Source organism: Aspergillus niger, assembly GCF_000002855.4.
Source record: "Aspergillus niger supercontig An08".
NCBI lineage: Eukaryota > Fungi > Ascomycota > Eurotiomycetes > Eurotiales > Aspergillaceae > Aspergillus > Aspergillus niger.
Genome location: NT_166524.1, coordinates 1,032,960 through 1,046,459, shown reverse-complemented (window position 1 = coordinate 1,046,459; position 13,500 = coordinate 1,032,960). Strand labels below are relative to the sequence as shown.

The following is a 13,500-nucleotide window of genomic DNA, read 5'->3' as shown; positions in this document are numbered from 1 at the left end:
CGCACTGCTATCAAAGACCTTGGTGGCGGTGGTTGCTATTACTGAAATATAATTCTTCTAGGCTGCCGCTTTTCTGAATCCCGCTTACTACTCAGCAGATGTTCTGGACCCTATTTAGTTCGTTCCGGCATACTAAGCTGCAGGGCCGTGCGCGAGATAAGAAGCTCATACCATTGCCAACGGTGGCGTTAGGTGATAACGGCTGCCAATTCTACAGCACGTGAAAAAACTTAGTCACCAGGATTAATTTACGGTCGCAGCAGATCCATGTGATATTCGTCAAGCATTAGAGTGTTCGGAGATCGCCTATAGCATGTATCGCCGAGCCAATTGCATCACGAATGCCAGGCTCTACGAGAAGCTAATCGGTCTGCAGGTTATTATGCTGAGCATGGTATTGACGGCAGATATGAGCTACTGCTGTGTTGATACTGAAGATCCTGTTACAAATGAAATACAGTGTCTGCTTCGAAATAGGAGCAATCAACCTAATCCATCAAGGCACCGGAACGATATGTTTACTCCAGAGCGGCGAACACCATACCGGTAAGCATGCAAGTTTCGGTTCAAACAATATCATATTGTTGGTGGCAAACTCCTAAGCACCTCATATCCAGAGGATAGGATGCACAGCATAAACACAACCCAGCTCAGCTGGTATGGAAACAAATCACAATACACCGAAAGATGGCAGACAACAGTATCAGTTACACCGTTGAACCCAACGATCCAGGATGATGTTCTTCAGAACCGTTGAAAACAGTCCCGAATTGGAGAATTCGCAGTGCCGTCTCTTCTCCTCCGGATCGACATCTTCATTGTCATTCCTGTCAGTACCTTTCGGGTATTCGATGTGAAAAATCGGCTTCCCGGCCCTTGCAATAGAAGCATACAGATCGCACTCGTTTCTATTCGCACACTCTTCATTGACACTCCACAGCACGTTCGCAAAAACCTCAGGAATGACGTCCCCCGCGTTCTTCAGCCCCATAGCCAAGCCGCGACTATGCGCCTCTCCAGCCAACCAGTTGATATAGTTCACTGAATCCTGTTTCTTCAGGCCAAACCCGTTATCGTTCCCGTAGCCATCAACATTATCTGGATCAACACCATCACAGCCCAGTTTCTGTGCTCGGTCCAATCGGGCTGCCATGATCCGGCGCACTTGAGGATGGCGAACATCCAGCCATCTCTCCGACGGCCAGTCATGGAGGGGATTGCCCAGCGCTTCTTCTGGAAACGAGGCACTGTCCTTTTTGTGCGGCTCGTAGCTTCCGGCAGAAAAGTAGCAGATCACTTTGTGGTTTTGTCTGTGGAGGGCATCGACGGTACTGGGCTCGCTGCTCCACATGTCGATGTCATAGATTTCAGTGGTGGGATCAGGACGGGGCACGTTGGTGGAGAGAACAATGTCCCATGAAGCGCCTACTCTGGGCTGCCAGATGTTGCCCGTGGGTGAGCGGGGAATGGTAAGACCCTGGGCCAGTAGGGCGAGGAAGAGAATGAGTATGAACATGATGACGTGCAGACAGGATATCTTGAAGAAGTTTCAGTGATCAGAGTCAACGATAAAGACAGAAAATCACAACTGTGCATGAGTGAGAAGAGGAGAAACAAAAGAAAAGAATTTAGAGCACCAGCCCCATTTATAAAGCTGGACATGATAGTATTCACGCACCAGACGGCGCGATGCTCTAGACGTGCATCCCCACATGGCGCCACGTGCATGCTGTTCACGGTGAAAGAAACATACGCAGCTTCACAGACATGGACTAGACTATCACTGTTACAACTATCGTGGTCCTGAATCTCCCATCCGGCGGCATACCAATCAATAATGTCTGATATAGGGAAGTGACTTGAAGTTATATATCCGCTTGTGGGAGGGTAGTCGTGCATGTAGGAATAGTCAGAGCCTGGCTGGGTTGTTCACCCGCTTTCCTTCAAGTTGTCGGTCATGTCAAGGCAGACTAGACAAGACCTTGCTCGCAGCTTGGCAAGGTCTAACATATTACTGCTTATAGGAATACTACAACCCAAGCCTATTCGATAGCATACCCCTTATAGTCCATTTCACAAGCCAATATAAACTTCATAAAAGTGAGTAGCAATGAATAATCTGAAACATAGCATACATGGATGATCCAACACTACCCACTAACTCGATATCATCCTGTGTAACCTCACAATGAATGACCACCTCATCTCAAATCCCTGATTGGTACCCGCTTAATCTAAATACCCGGTCCTGATCAGCCGTTGGGAAATTTGTCCGAAGATCTAGCTACCTTATTCATTATGAGGAATGATCTAAGTTCATAGCCGCTGGAATAAAGTATGAATGTTACGCAGTTTCAGGCCAAGCCAACACAACACACAGGGAATCAATACTATCCACTATACCCATATATGTTATATGTAGTATGTAGTAGTACTAGACTGATCCTTATTCATTGTAATTAATCAAAGGGGAGTAGAATGTCCTCTGTATTCACTTTTTGATTGTGTCTGGGTAGATTAGAGATGGTAAGTCATTGAATGGACCTTTCAGGTACACGTATGATATTCATTGTAACTCTTTCATATTTGCAATGTCTTAGCTGAGGTATACTCTTCCTTGGATACTCAGCTCCAGCGTCGTGAGACTTTATTTCTGGGGTGCTGGGAATACTATGACTTGACTAGATTATGGTATCTCACGGATCTACTACTTACTAGTTTTCTACAGAAATCATCAAACCGACTGGAGACTAGTAGTTGAAAGAACCAAAACACCGGAACGTATCCAGTATACTATTTTATCTCTCGATATAAGACTACTAACTGAGTCAATGACAGTCACTTCAGAGCTGATATACTAAGCCATGACACTGAGCAATTTCGATCCCTAATTCCATCACCAAACGCCATAGACCACCGATGAAAATCCCATGAGTACTCATCATCATTATCATTATCAACATACATGAATACCATATACATAGCCCAAGTCACATCCCAACAATCCAACACACCAAAACCATCCCCATCATGCCATACTAAACATATAATCCTATCGATAAACATTAATCCTAAACTTCTGCAACTCCCTCGGCGACGGCAAAACAATCACGTCAGGACTATCCGGCGGGACTGCATACTCGTCCGGCGGACACAATCTGTCTGATCGATTGCCACTACCGCTGCCTGCAGGTGACCTAGGGCTCCCCGTTCTCAGTCGATTGTAATACGGGTGATTATGGTGGTGGATCTGCACCTCTAACGTCGAACGCGCCTCTTTATCTTTCTCAGATGATGATGATCTAAGGATCGCTGTATCAGACATTGTCCTGAGGGGTGTTGGTTTAGGTTTCGTAGTAGCAATAGCAGTAGTAGGTGTATGGCTTGTATCGATGTGGAGATTGAGTTCTTTTCGAAGGGAGGGGGGTAGATGTGCTTGTTGTGGTTGTTGGACGATACTATCTCCTTTGGTTCCCGGTATCGGTTCTGACAACGGGTGGGTGTGGGTGTATGCCGGCGGTGGCTGAGATTCTTCATCTGATGAAGAAGAACAAGGAATATTCGAAGACGGCGATAATGATAACCGCCCCCTGTCTCCTTCCCTCGGTGGAATGGGCTTTCGGGAAAAGAGTGTCCGGAGAGTGATGCTTGGACCGCGCTGTATTCGGAGGACGATGAGGGTTGTGAGGATTATGGTGAGCATTATTGCTCCTATTATTATTATGGATAATGTTGTTAGAATATTTTGATAGGGCAATAGGGTGGAGGTTACAGATGGTTCATACCTAGTATACCAAGAGCTAGACCTACCCTCGCCTGGATGGTGAGTTCTGTCGCTGTTGGTGCTGAGTCGCTGCGAGGGTCATATTCATGGGCGTGGTAGACAACATCATGGTTGTTGGAAGATGTCGACATTTGTTATAGTTGATTAATGTTAACGATTATTATAGTCCGTAGTTTTGGAACAAATTGACGAGAGAAAGAGATGATAATTGTAATCATATCACAGACCAGCTGCGCACAGAATCGAATCAAAAACACATCGAAGGGAAAGAAAAAAAGAAGAAGAAAGAAAAAAGTAGTTGATATATCCACCCCCACCCTAAAGTACCAACAAAAAGGGTCACCTCTAAGTCTACTAGTCTAGTCTAATTCTTGGTATAAACAAGTAAAAGATACTTTTCTCCTGAAACCAGGATGAAGAAAAAAAAAGGGTAGTATCTTCGGCATTCTCGTCCCGGCTTATTATTCAACCCTAATTAGTCTCACTAGCTAGTTGACGGGCAATCAAGTCGAGACACCGGCTTGGGAACGAACTTGTCTACGTTGAACGTTGAACCAACCCCCTGACGGAGGGAAGAGGGGGGTTGGTCTAGGCGGTTCCATTATCGAGTCCTAGAAACTTTACCACAGTTGTTAGTGAGTTCAGATAGTTTACTTTGTTGTCCGGCCTGGATGATCGACTGGGCTAGTCGGTAGTTTATGAAACGGCGGATCATTGGGTTCTGACTCGGATGTTATCCACATACTTATCACTCTATCTGTGCTTCTACAATAATTATACAGATATATATATGAGATATTACTATTAAAAGAATATACATAGATATACTAGTATCCTCTTAATACATCTCCTCTCAAAATATATACATCAAACAAAGAAGAAACAGACTTGGCAACGGGCGCACTGCGTTACAGCATACGAAGAATGGGAATCACCAAGTGGATCCCCCACCCGTGGATCCGTTTCCCCGGGTCTTGGCCAGGAAGGGAAATAAGGGGCTGTTGCTTTCTGCAGAAACCCGAATATGGACTGCAAGGAGGAGATGATAGACTCGTGGTCAATATAGATGATCAATTCTCAATGGCCCATTGATGGTCCACTCAATATCGGGGTTTCCATATTTAAAGTCTGCTGAAAATCCAGCCACATGCCTACATTCGTTGCCTTTTGACACAAAGCTAGCTGGGTTCCGAGGCATAAATACTGCTACTGGATCTCGTCGAAGTGTTGGGTGTTCGTCTCACACTGCCGCACCATGTGCTCAAACAAACCTGCTACAAACGCAGTACGGAGTGATTGTGCCATGGTTATGCGTGGCCTTGGCCTTCTTCCTATGCTGCATATGGCTGGATGCCTTAGGGTGTCAGTTTGACTACTCCCCACTGGACTGCATATACTGGATGAAAAGATGCAGTTCACAAATGTACGACACCGGCATCAACACAGCTGCATGAGACAACACCATTCTCTATTCACGTCAAAGGTTCCCCAGAAGAAGATCGCAAACCCATCCACCTCAAAACTCCCATTCCGCCCTGCGCGGATTCGGGTATTGCATATCCTCATCATAATGATTATCAAACAAAGGTAGCGGATCCTGACCATGAGATTATGCATGTTCCTAAAAATCTTCGCGATGGGTTCATCCAACACCCGTCTTAAATAGATGGTAGGTTGTCTTTTCGATAAGCGAATGACATAAACAGGGATTAATGCCTTGCATTCATTGGCAGTTTCATAGCCATAGTCTCTATTGTTGAGGTCGAGTATAAAGTAGGAGTGCTTCCCACGGTAGATTTTAGCGGCGATGAGAAGAGTCTTGCTGTTTGGGTGAAGATTCTTGAGGGATTCCTCGGTGGCTGAGATGAAGGGATGTATGGATTCTAGGTAATTGCTAGGGTTTAGGATACTGTTTGGGATGTCACCGAGGATTCGGATTGTGCTTGAGGTGATTTCTGGGGGGGGGAGGATAGGAAAGATTACGCCGATTTGGTGAAGGATGCGTTGGCGGGTTTTTTGGGTTGAGTTGTCCATGGTGAGGGTTGTGGTAGATTGATAATGAGGGAGTGATGACTGCTAGCCTTCCATTTGAGGTACCTGGATAAAGGCAATGAATGCAGTCAAGGGATGCTGCTACCTTCAGTGGGAGGAGTAAGTAATACTGGTCCGTGCTTTCCAATCAACTGACCAATGATATATCTAATCTATCTAATCATTGAATAGCCTACTCATAGAATCTATTTCAATATCCGTTGTATCATTGTTGTCTCCTCAAACAAACCTGCTACAAAGTACATCCAACCATCTAGTTTCTAGAATCGATCGAACGCCCCTCACTGTTCCGACTTGGACTTTGGTTCACGAACCATACAATAGAGCTGCCGCAAGTTAGCCATCTGATGCAACACCCCCGTTTCACCCTCCACCTCCCTTCTCCTCCTCCCCCTCCACAGAAACTACCATATAGATAGATAGTAAAAGAAACTCACCATACAAACATCCCTCCCATCCCTACACTCCATCTCTTTCCTCATCTCAAACCCCATCTTCTCATAAATCTGCACATTGGGCACATTCCTCGAACTCTCCAAATAACACTTCACGCCCTCTTGATCCGCCCGATCCGTCACCGCTTCGAAAAGCTTCCTCCCTACCCCCAAACCCTGACAATCGGGGCGGACTGCCACTATGTTGCAAAAATAGTATCCTTTCGGATCATCCCAGATCTGGCTTTGCGCTTCATGCTGCCGCTCCTTCCAGATCCAGTACCGGTTCGTGCGCAGTCCGCCCCGGCCGAAATGCCACACGTTGTTGAGCATCTGCCGCCAACTGAGTAGCCAGCTTTGCGTCCAGCTGTACCAGGTTTCGGGCATGTGAGGGGGTTGGGGTGGGAGCCAGCAGGAGACGCCGACTACTCTCTCATTCCCTTCTTTTCCTGCTTCTGTGGTGGTGCTGATGTCTTTGGCAACCTGGAAGATGGCATTGTTAATTCCCCAGCGACATCGGACGGCTAATGAATCGTGATTCCGTTGTTTGTTGAACTATATCATTTAGATGAAAGGTAATTCCCATACCGGTCGGTTGGTATCTCCCCAACCGACCGCGTTGATGGGAAAGTTGAAGAGTTGGTTAGCATGGTGCAATTCTCTTTATCATCATCTACACGCTCAGAATCGACCTCGTTCGGGTATGTTTTATCTGTGAGTGACTTACATTCTCAGCATCAAACACCCACTTGAAATACGGATCTTCCGCAAATGCCGTCTGAATGATCTCAATGGCGGCGGGAATATCTGCCTCGGTGAGGTCTGTTACTTTGATGGGCATTTTGCTCTTTTCTTCTTTCTCTCGTATTTTCCTTTCATTTGTTAGGTATCTATATACTTATAGTTGTCGATGGTAGTACTCACTGCAACTCTAACCCTTTTGTGCTAATAGCCAGTCACAACTTCAACCCGCTGGAGATAGGAAGTTTCAGTCGAAAGCGGTGTGGACTAGAACGTGGCTGATATGATATTATATATGATGCGTTCTAGTCGTCGAATGGGGAGAAATAAAAGGAATAGCACGAGGTGGTGGTACAGATCAATAAATGCAGGTGATGATGGCGTCAATCAAATTTAAATACTTTGAGGTGGATAAGCGCACGATTGGCCGAAAGAGGCAGCTCTATGCGGGCGGTGCGCCACCACGGGCGGGTTCAATATTTACTCTCTATAACTATCTACTTATCGACTGCTCACTTGCTTCGATGCATTCACCGCTGTTGCACTCTAGGTTTGATTTGGCTTCAATGGGTAGGAGTTATTGAACTATACTTTACGCAAGGGAGGGGAATCAATCCAATAGTGAAGTGAACGTATAACTCAATCCATGCATCTGCTGTATCTGCTACAGCTGGTATCTAAACATAATATAAACAGTATGTATATAGTACGAGGAACGAGGAAGATCGCTCAAACAATGCCACAAATACATCCCTGTTCCTCGGGCGCCATATCCAATCAAGACCAGATAAATCAGATAGGAGGCCAGCCTACGTTGCTCCGGAAGGATCAAACGCCGGTTGTATCACAAACTCCCACCGTCCTCTAAAACAAAAGTACAATCCTCATAAGCGTCGTAAATGCGGCTCGTCAATCTTAGACGGCCGACTCCTCCAGACGCACCCACTCGCGTGGGACGTCCATGCTGCGGTTCACACGCCCTCCTGGCGTCAGAGGCACATCAACTCGTCCGCGGCCCCGATCATCGTCGGCATGTTCCTCGTAAAAGGATAGCCGTGAGAAGTAGTCCTGCAGCACCGATTCTCTGTCGTTATCCCCAACAATGGAGTTATACTCCGGGGGAGGCGTCACGAGTGGTGGTGGTGGCGGGACTTCCTCAAAGGCGGGCGGTGCAAATGATGGCGCCCGCAGAAGATGCATCGGTCGCGGCGCAGGATTTCGATCGGTTGGCTCATCCGCCAAGTGCGCCTGGGGAGGTCGAGCCAGCCCGCCGGAACCATTGGTGAAGCTTCTCGCAACTGCGCCGCCGAGTGGCACCTCGTCCCGGTCAGAGGACAGTGACTGCCGGCTGGAGCCGTTCCGAGAGCCATTCCTGTTGACGGGCGGCGCCCCCGGACAACCACATTCATACTCCTGAGCCTGCGGCTGCGGCTCCGAGTCGGGCGAGGTGTATGCTGGTAGGTAGATATTCGCTTGTGTAGCCTTGCAAGAAAGCAGGTGGAATGGAGAGTCGATCGAGATCTCGAAGTGTCTTCGCTTACCCGAATCTCTTTCGTCAACCTTGGACAGCCGCAGTACAATCTATTCCACGTTAATATCGAGCGATTCGAATGCTAAGGATGAGAACATACCTTGATCCAATGGTTGATTTGGATGTTTTCATACGTGGTGTCAAAATGCAGTCGCTGGGACTCATCCCGGTTGCGCATCTCCTGGCAACTGGGAAGCTGAACGTTGAACTCCATCTCAGTCGGGCCAACCCCCGCGTCGCTGGAGAGGTTTCCAAGGAGGTTGGTGCGGTTCCGATCGACAATCTCTTCACCTCTCGCAGCAGCCGCGCGACGGTCCCAGTCGATACCACCACCTGCCATCACTCGCATTGAGCTTCCTGGATAGGTACTGGTACTGGCCGAGTCCGCCCGTTTCTCGAAAAGCAGCACCTTCTTCGCTGGCTGAAACCGATGGACGCTCTTGTCCGCAGTCCAGTGCTGAATGTTTTCGGTCACATACACCTTGATGCGGTGGCACTCGACCTTCGCCAACGGCGTCAATTTGAACGCAATGGGAACCTGCGATCCAAGAGGGAATGACTTTCCCGAGATGACAATGTCATAATGCAGTTGGTCTTCCCAGTTTCGCGAGATGGCGATCGGCTCGACCTGCTCCAACGAGCCCTCTGCCGGCGTGCGGATGACCGGCACTTCCAACGTACCCAGCAGGTTGGGGCGGAACGCACCCGCCCGTTCCACGATCGCTTCGATATCGTACCGAACAGACCCCAGATCAGTCTTGATCGTCTCTGGGAGAGATCCATCGATGGGAAACTCGAAGCTATACAGATAATCACCGACAGGGAACAACCGGTAGTTGCGCTGAGTGTGAACCGGGGGCGGCGGGGCGTCATTCTTGCCGAAACTGCGCGAATGATTGGACTGCAAAGACAGTCGCTTCAGATCCTTGGTCGTGAGCTGGCCGTTCTGGCCCAACGAGGTCGCCGAGCCGGTCTTTGAGAGCAACTCCCGAGTGCTGGTGGTCGGCCCATCCTTGCCCGTCACCGACGTCACCGGTTTGGCGTGCTGGTAGAAGTGCGCGCCGTAGTCGTTCTGCATTAGCGCAGTATCTCCATGGTTGAAGTACATGACGCCATGTGTGACGAGGTCTTTCTTGTCGTGGAAGTGGACTTTCTTGGGCGGAATGCCTACATGAGACAAAGCGTTAGTGATGACGCCACCTGGAGGAAGAACAATGGGTGGGTGCATACCATCCGGCCAATCGGTCTGAGCATGTCCGCGGAAACAAATGGAGATCTTCTTGACCTTGACACTCTTGGTGATTTTAAGATGCAGCTGCCCGCGCAAGATGGCGGACTTTTTAGTGCTGGGATCATTATGATCATATCCCTGAAGAAACAGAACGGGTTCGGTGAGCGCAACACCAACAGTTATCCCACTGCCGGTCGCCACGATCTTCTCATTGCGCAGTGTGGGAAACGGCACCGATGGATCCGCCGCCGGGATTGCCGGTTGAGCCGAAATCGGGGAAGGCTGGGACGCCGACACAGTCGACGAAGAGTGGGAGCGCAGCCTGCCCGTCCTCAAACCCGTGCTGGAAAGCATTTGTGCATCATCGGGGGACAGAAAGATCTCAGACACCGGACGAGGGCGATGTGTTTCGGGCATTGAGGGAGTGGGTGGCGTCAGGGTAGTAGTCAAGTGGATAGGGGTCCCCAGGCGGAGGAATCGCTTTGCGTTTTCCCGCGGACCCGCCAGCTTGCTAAGTATGGACGCTCGCCGCCGATGGCCTGGCCGTGGAACTTGCTCGACCGCAACAGTGTCGCCAACTACACTCGAAGTTTCTAAAGACCGACGATGATCGGAACGAAACCTCAAGAGACTGTGAAAAATTGGCACAGAATCGGGGGCGCCACAGGAAAGGTGGGAGACGGCACTAGTTGTAGTGGTCACGGAACCGGATAAATCCTGTTCGAGATGGGAGATGTGAGTCGTCATCGTGAAAAGCACCAATCGCAGAGCATTATTTGCCAGACGCAATGAAGACCCTAAGGGAAAAAGAGGAAAGGCAAAAGATGACTGCCGGATGTCCGGATAGGCTGATTTTCAACCACGGGTAAGACGGATATAGAGAGGCGCAGGTGAGGTACCCAAGATGGATGTAGTATGCTGATGTATAGAGGGGAGAGATTACACGGGATTGCGAGGGATGTCACCAAGGGAGACGCAAGGTAGAAGATGAAGAGTAATAAAGGAAGATAGAAGAAAGGAGAAGGATAGAAAGAGAAAAAGAGGAAGGGAAGAAAGGAATGCAGCAGGGCCAAAGGGTAAAAGGAAGGGAAAAGGGAAAATTAGAAAAAAGTAAAGCAGTAAAGAAGCAAGCACGTTTTGGGATGAATCGACGACTTACCGAAATGGAGAAAGTAGAAGACTGGGCTTGGGGAAGTATATTCAGTTCAGGTTGACTCTTACGCACAGTCCCAGCTGCAGCGAGTCGTGCGACCAGTGGAATTTTCCTTGGGACGGCGTCACAGTTTCCTGTCCTTAATTTCGTAGCGTTCTTTCCTTTTTTCTTTTCTTTTTCTCTTCCCTAAGATCAATTTTTATTTATTTTTTATTTTTTCCTGCTTTGCCTCTTTTGGGGTTGGGATCTTTTCTGAGTTTGGGAGATGATCGACGGCGCAAGGAGCAGCACGTCCACCGCGGCGCAGCAGAAAAGTAAAGTCCCTAGTATTCAAGCGTTCAAACGCGAAGGAAGGGATCACCGTTTTCAGTAGCGTCAAGCAGGCCAGATTGGTCGATGATGCGGGGGGAAAGCCAAAACACCGAATGACCCAAATGGGATATGTCTGGGGGGTAGGGCGTGTGAGGAGCAGTAAGTATCTAGTTGGGGCGAAAAAAGAGAGAGTCAATCATCGACTTGGGGGGGGGGGGGGATGTCATGCGAAAGGGCAGCATTGACATCAATGACAACACAGACACGGACAAGAATGAGGCGGTGCGGATATAGTTCCTTGGGCACAAGATACTTAAATGCAAGACAAGGCGGGGGGAGAAAAGGGAAAAGGACTACTACTTGAACCAGGCTGGAGCAGGACAAGAAGAGATGATGACGCGGATGGAGGGGGAAAGTCGGTAGGTTCAGTCATATCCGGTGATCCGCAAGTTGCCTTCGATTCTCTCCAATGAATGCGATTCTCCTCGCTGAACCACCTGGGACCGACTGTCCTTGAATCTTTTTCCACCCGCGGTCAGACTTTCCGCACGAACATGGGCGCCATGGAAAGGGGACCACCAGCGTTGGTAAACTACTACTCGAGCTATTCCACTCCGGTTATCTACAATGGAGGTCTGGCCTCAATCCGCTTTGTCAGTCCGTCGGACCCGATACTGATTTACGATGTGTGAACCGAATCCTAGCACATGTTTGCTACTGGATATTATTCTCCTCAAGTGCACTTTCTGTGTAGTAGTCTTGAACTGATGGTGTGGTTACGGTATGTCTCGCTACCTTCCCTCCCCCATCTTTTCCATGTGATAGAAAACGGGGCAGTGGTGCGGTTCGCGTCCAGGTACGAGGGAAAAGAACACCCTAGACTAAAGATATCTTCGATGGTACTTTGTCCCTCTAGCTGAATCGTTAGCGTGAAAAGAGGGGGGCCCAGGCCTCGGCCATGACTGAAAAGAGTGACGTCTGATCTGCTGTGCCCGGGGGCCGAATTAACGCACTCTGAGGCTTTAGAGGGCGGGTATTCCGGCACAGCCTGGAGACCAAGCAAGTTCGGTCATAAGATTGTCTATCCTTTCGTTCAGGATCATCAGGATGATAGCCGGTTGTTCCCTTGACTTCATACATACACACCCCTCCATCTCCAGAAGTCAAGTTTGAAAATCTAACTCCCAGTAAAAAAGACCGGGATATGAGGCGGTCAGATCCACCGGGACACAGTTCGTGACAATCCCAGAGCTTCGTGCGAGGCTGCCGCGTTTCGTTGTCAATGCGGGGATCCTTGGCCGTGCTGGTGATATCATCGGGGCGCGAACGGGAAGGATTTTGACTGATCTCTGGGTAGTTTGAGGCTTGGTGTGCCTTTCCCGGCTGACCTGGCCTTGCCTGGCTTGCCTGGGGGATGGGGCATACCTTTTTCTCCCCTCTTCCATCTGGTGGATTTCTTCCCCTATCGCCTCACAATTCAGTACGATCACAAAACAACTTTCCCCTCAGGCTTCCGTCGGGTCGCCAAAAACCACTCCCGACTTCTCGTTCCGACTTGAAGAATTGGATGCAGAAGTCTAATTCTAGATCCATGGCCTGATCCCGGGAACGGTTCCACAGTCGCCTTCGCCGTCACCCTCGTTTATGGCCGCCGCCACCTGTAGTTCCGAGTCTTGTCCGGATCAATGCCTTGCAATATCTATTGTTCCAAGTAGTCAATCGCTTAGACCGGCAAGGCACGGATATACCGCAGAATTTTGCAGATTCTTCGGAAGGCTTTGTTAGCCTCAATCGACATGTCAGCCCACACCGTTGATCGAGGTTACTATGAATTAGTAGTGGATAGTCCGGACAATTTCACCTGCTCTTAGTCAGCGCGAAACCTTCCGGGCCTTCAGCTTACCACACTCTGACAGTCTGGAGACGATCTCGATCATCAACACCGGCTTCCCATGATGTTCTCCACACAAGTCCATTATCACAGGGATGACATCATCACAGGGTAACCCTGACTTTACGTTGACTTCAGCATATTCCTCTGTGTTTACTTGTACATACGGACTACTATTTACCCATAGGCAGCATCATAATGTAGATCGTTGTCTTCTGTTCTGAAAATCTCAGGAAAGTAGCCGATTAATTCATGTCGTTTTGGGGCTAAAGTTGGGCCAGACACGAACCCCATACTATCTGTGTAACGAGAATCATTGCCGTGCCAAACTATTGGGACTGTACCCCCCTCGTAGGACCCAGTCAGTAGTT

General features: G+C 48.9%; 4 protein-coding genes across 4 annotated transcripts; all 4 read right to left on the bottom strand.

Annotated features, from left to right (window-relative positions):
* Positions 1–703: 703 nt before the first annotated feature.
* An08g04330 (uncharacterized protein) lies at positions 704–1,516 on the bottom strand (the record flags this gene model as incomplete). The annotated part of the gene is made up of 1 exon (XM_001392513.1): positions 704–1,516. The coding sequence occupies one exon, from the start codon at positions 1,514–1,516 to the stop codon at positions 704–706; it is 813 nt and encodes a 270-aa protein (XP_001392550.1).
* Positions 1,517–3,052: 1,536 nt separating this feature from the next.
* Positions 3,053–3,915, bottom strand: An08g04320 (hypothetical protein; the record flags this gene model as incomplete). The annotated part of the gene is made up of 2 exons (XM_059748998.1): positions 3,053–3,711; positions 3,786–3,915. The coding sequence occupies 2 exons, from the start codon at positions 3,913–3,915 to the stop codon at positions 3,053–3,055; spliced, it is 789 nt and encodes a 262-aa protein (XP_059601190.1).
* Positions 3,916–5,963: 2,048 nt separating this feature from the next.
* An08g04310 (uncharacterized protein) lies at positions 5,964–7,111 on the bottom strand (the record flags this gene model as incomplete). The annotated part of the gene is made up of 5 exons (XM_059748997.1): positions 5,964–5,992; positions 6,066–6,096; positions 6,151–6,240; positions 6,274–6,825; positions 6,998–7,111. 5 exons carry the CDS (start codon positions 7,109–7,111, stop codon positions 5,964–5,966), a joined length of 816 nt encoding a protein of 271 aa, XP_059601189.1.
* An 815-nt stretch (positions 7,112–7,926) lies between these two features.
* On the bottom strand, positions 7,927–10,520 carry An08g04300 (uncharacterized protein; the record flags this gene model as incomplete). The annotated part of the gene is made up of 4 exons (XM_059748996.1): positions 7,927–8,592; positions 8,643–8,833; positions 8,912–9,709; positions 9,773–10,520. The coding sequence occupies 4 exons, from the start codon at positions 10,518–10,520 to the stop codon at positions 7,927–7,929; spliced, it is 2,403 nt and encodes an 800-aa protein (XP_059601188.1).
* Between the last annotated feature and the right edge of the window lie 2,980 nt (positions 10,521–13,500).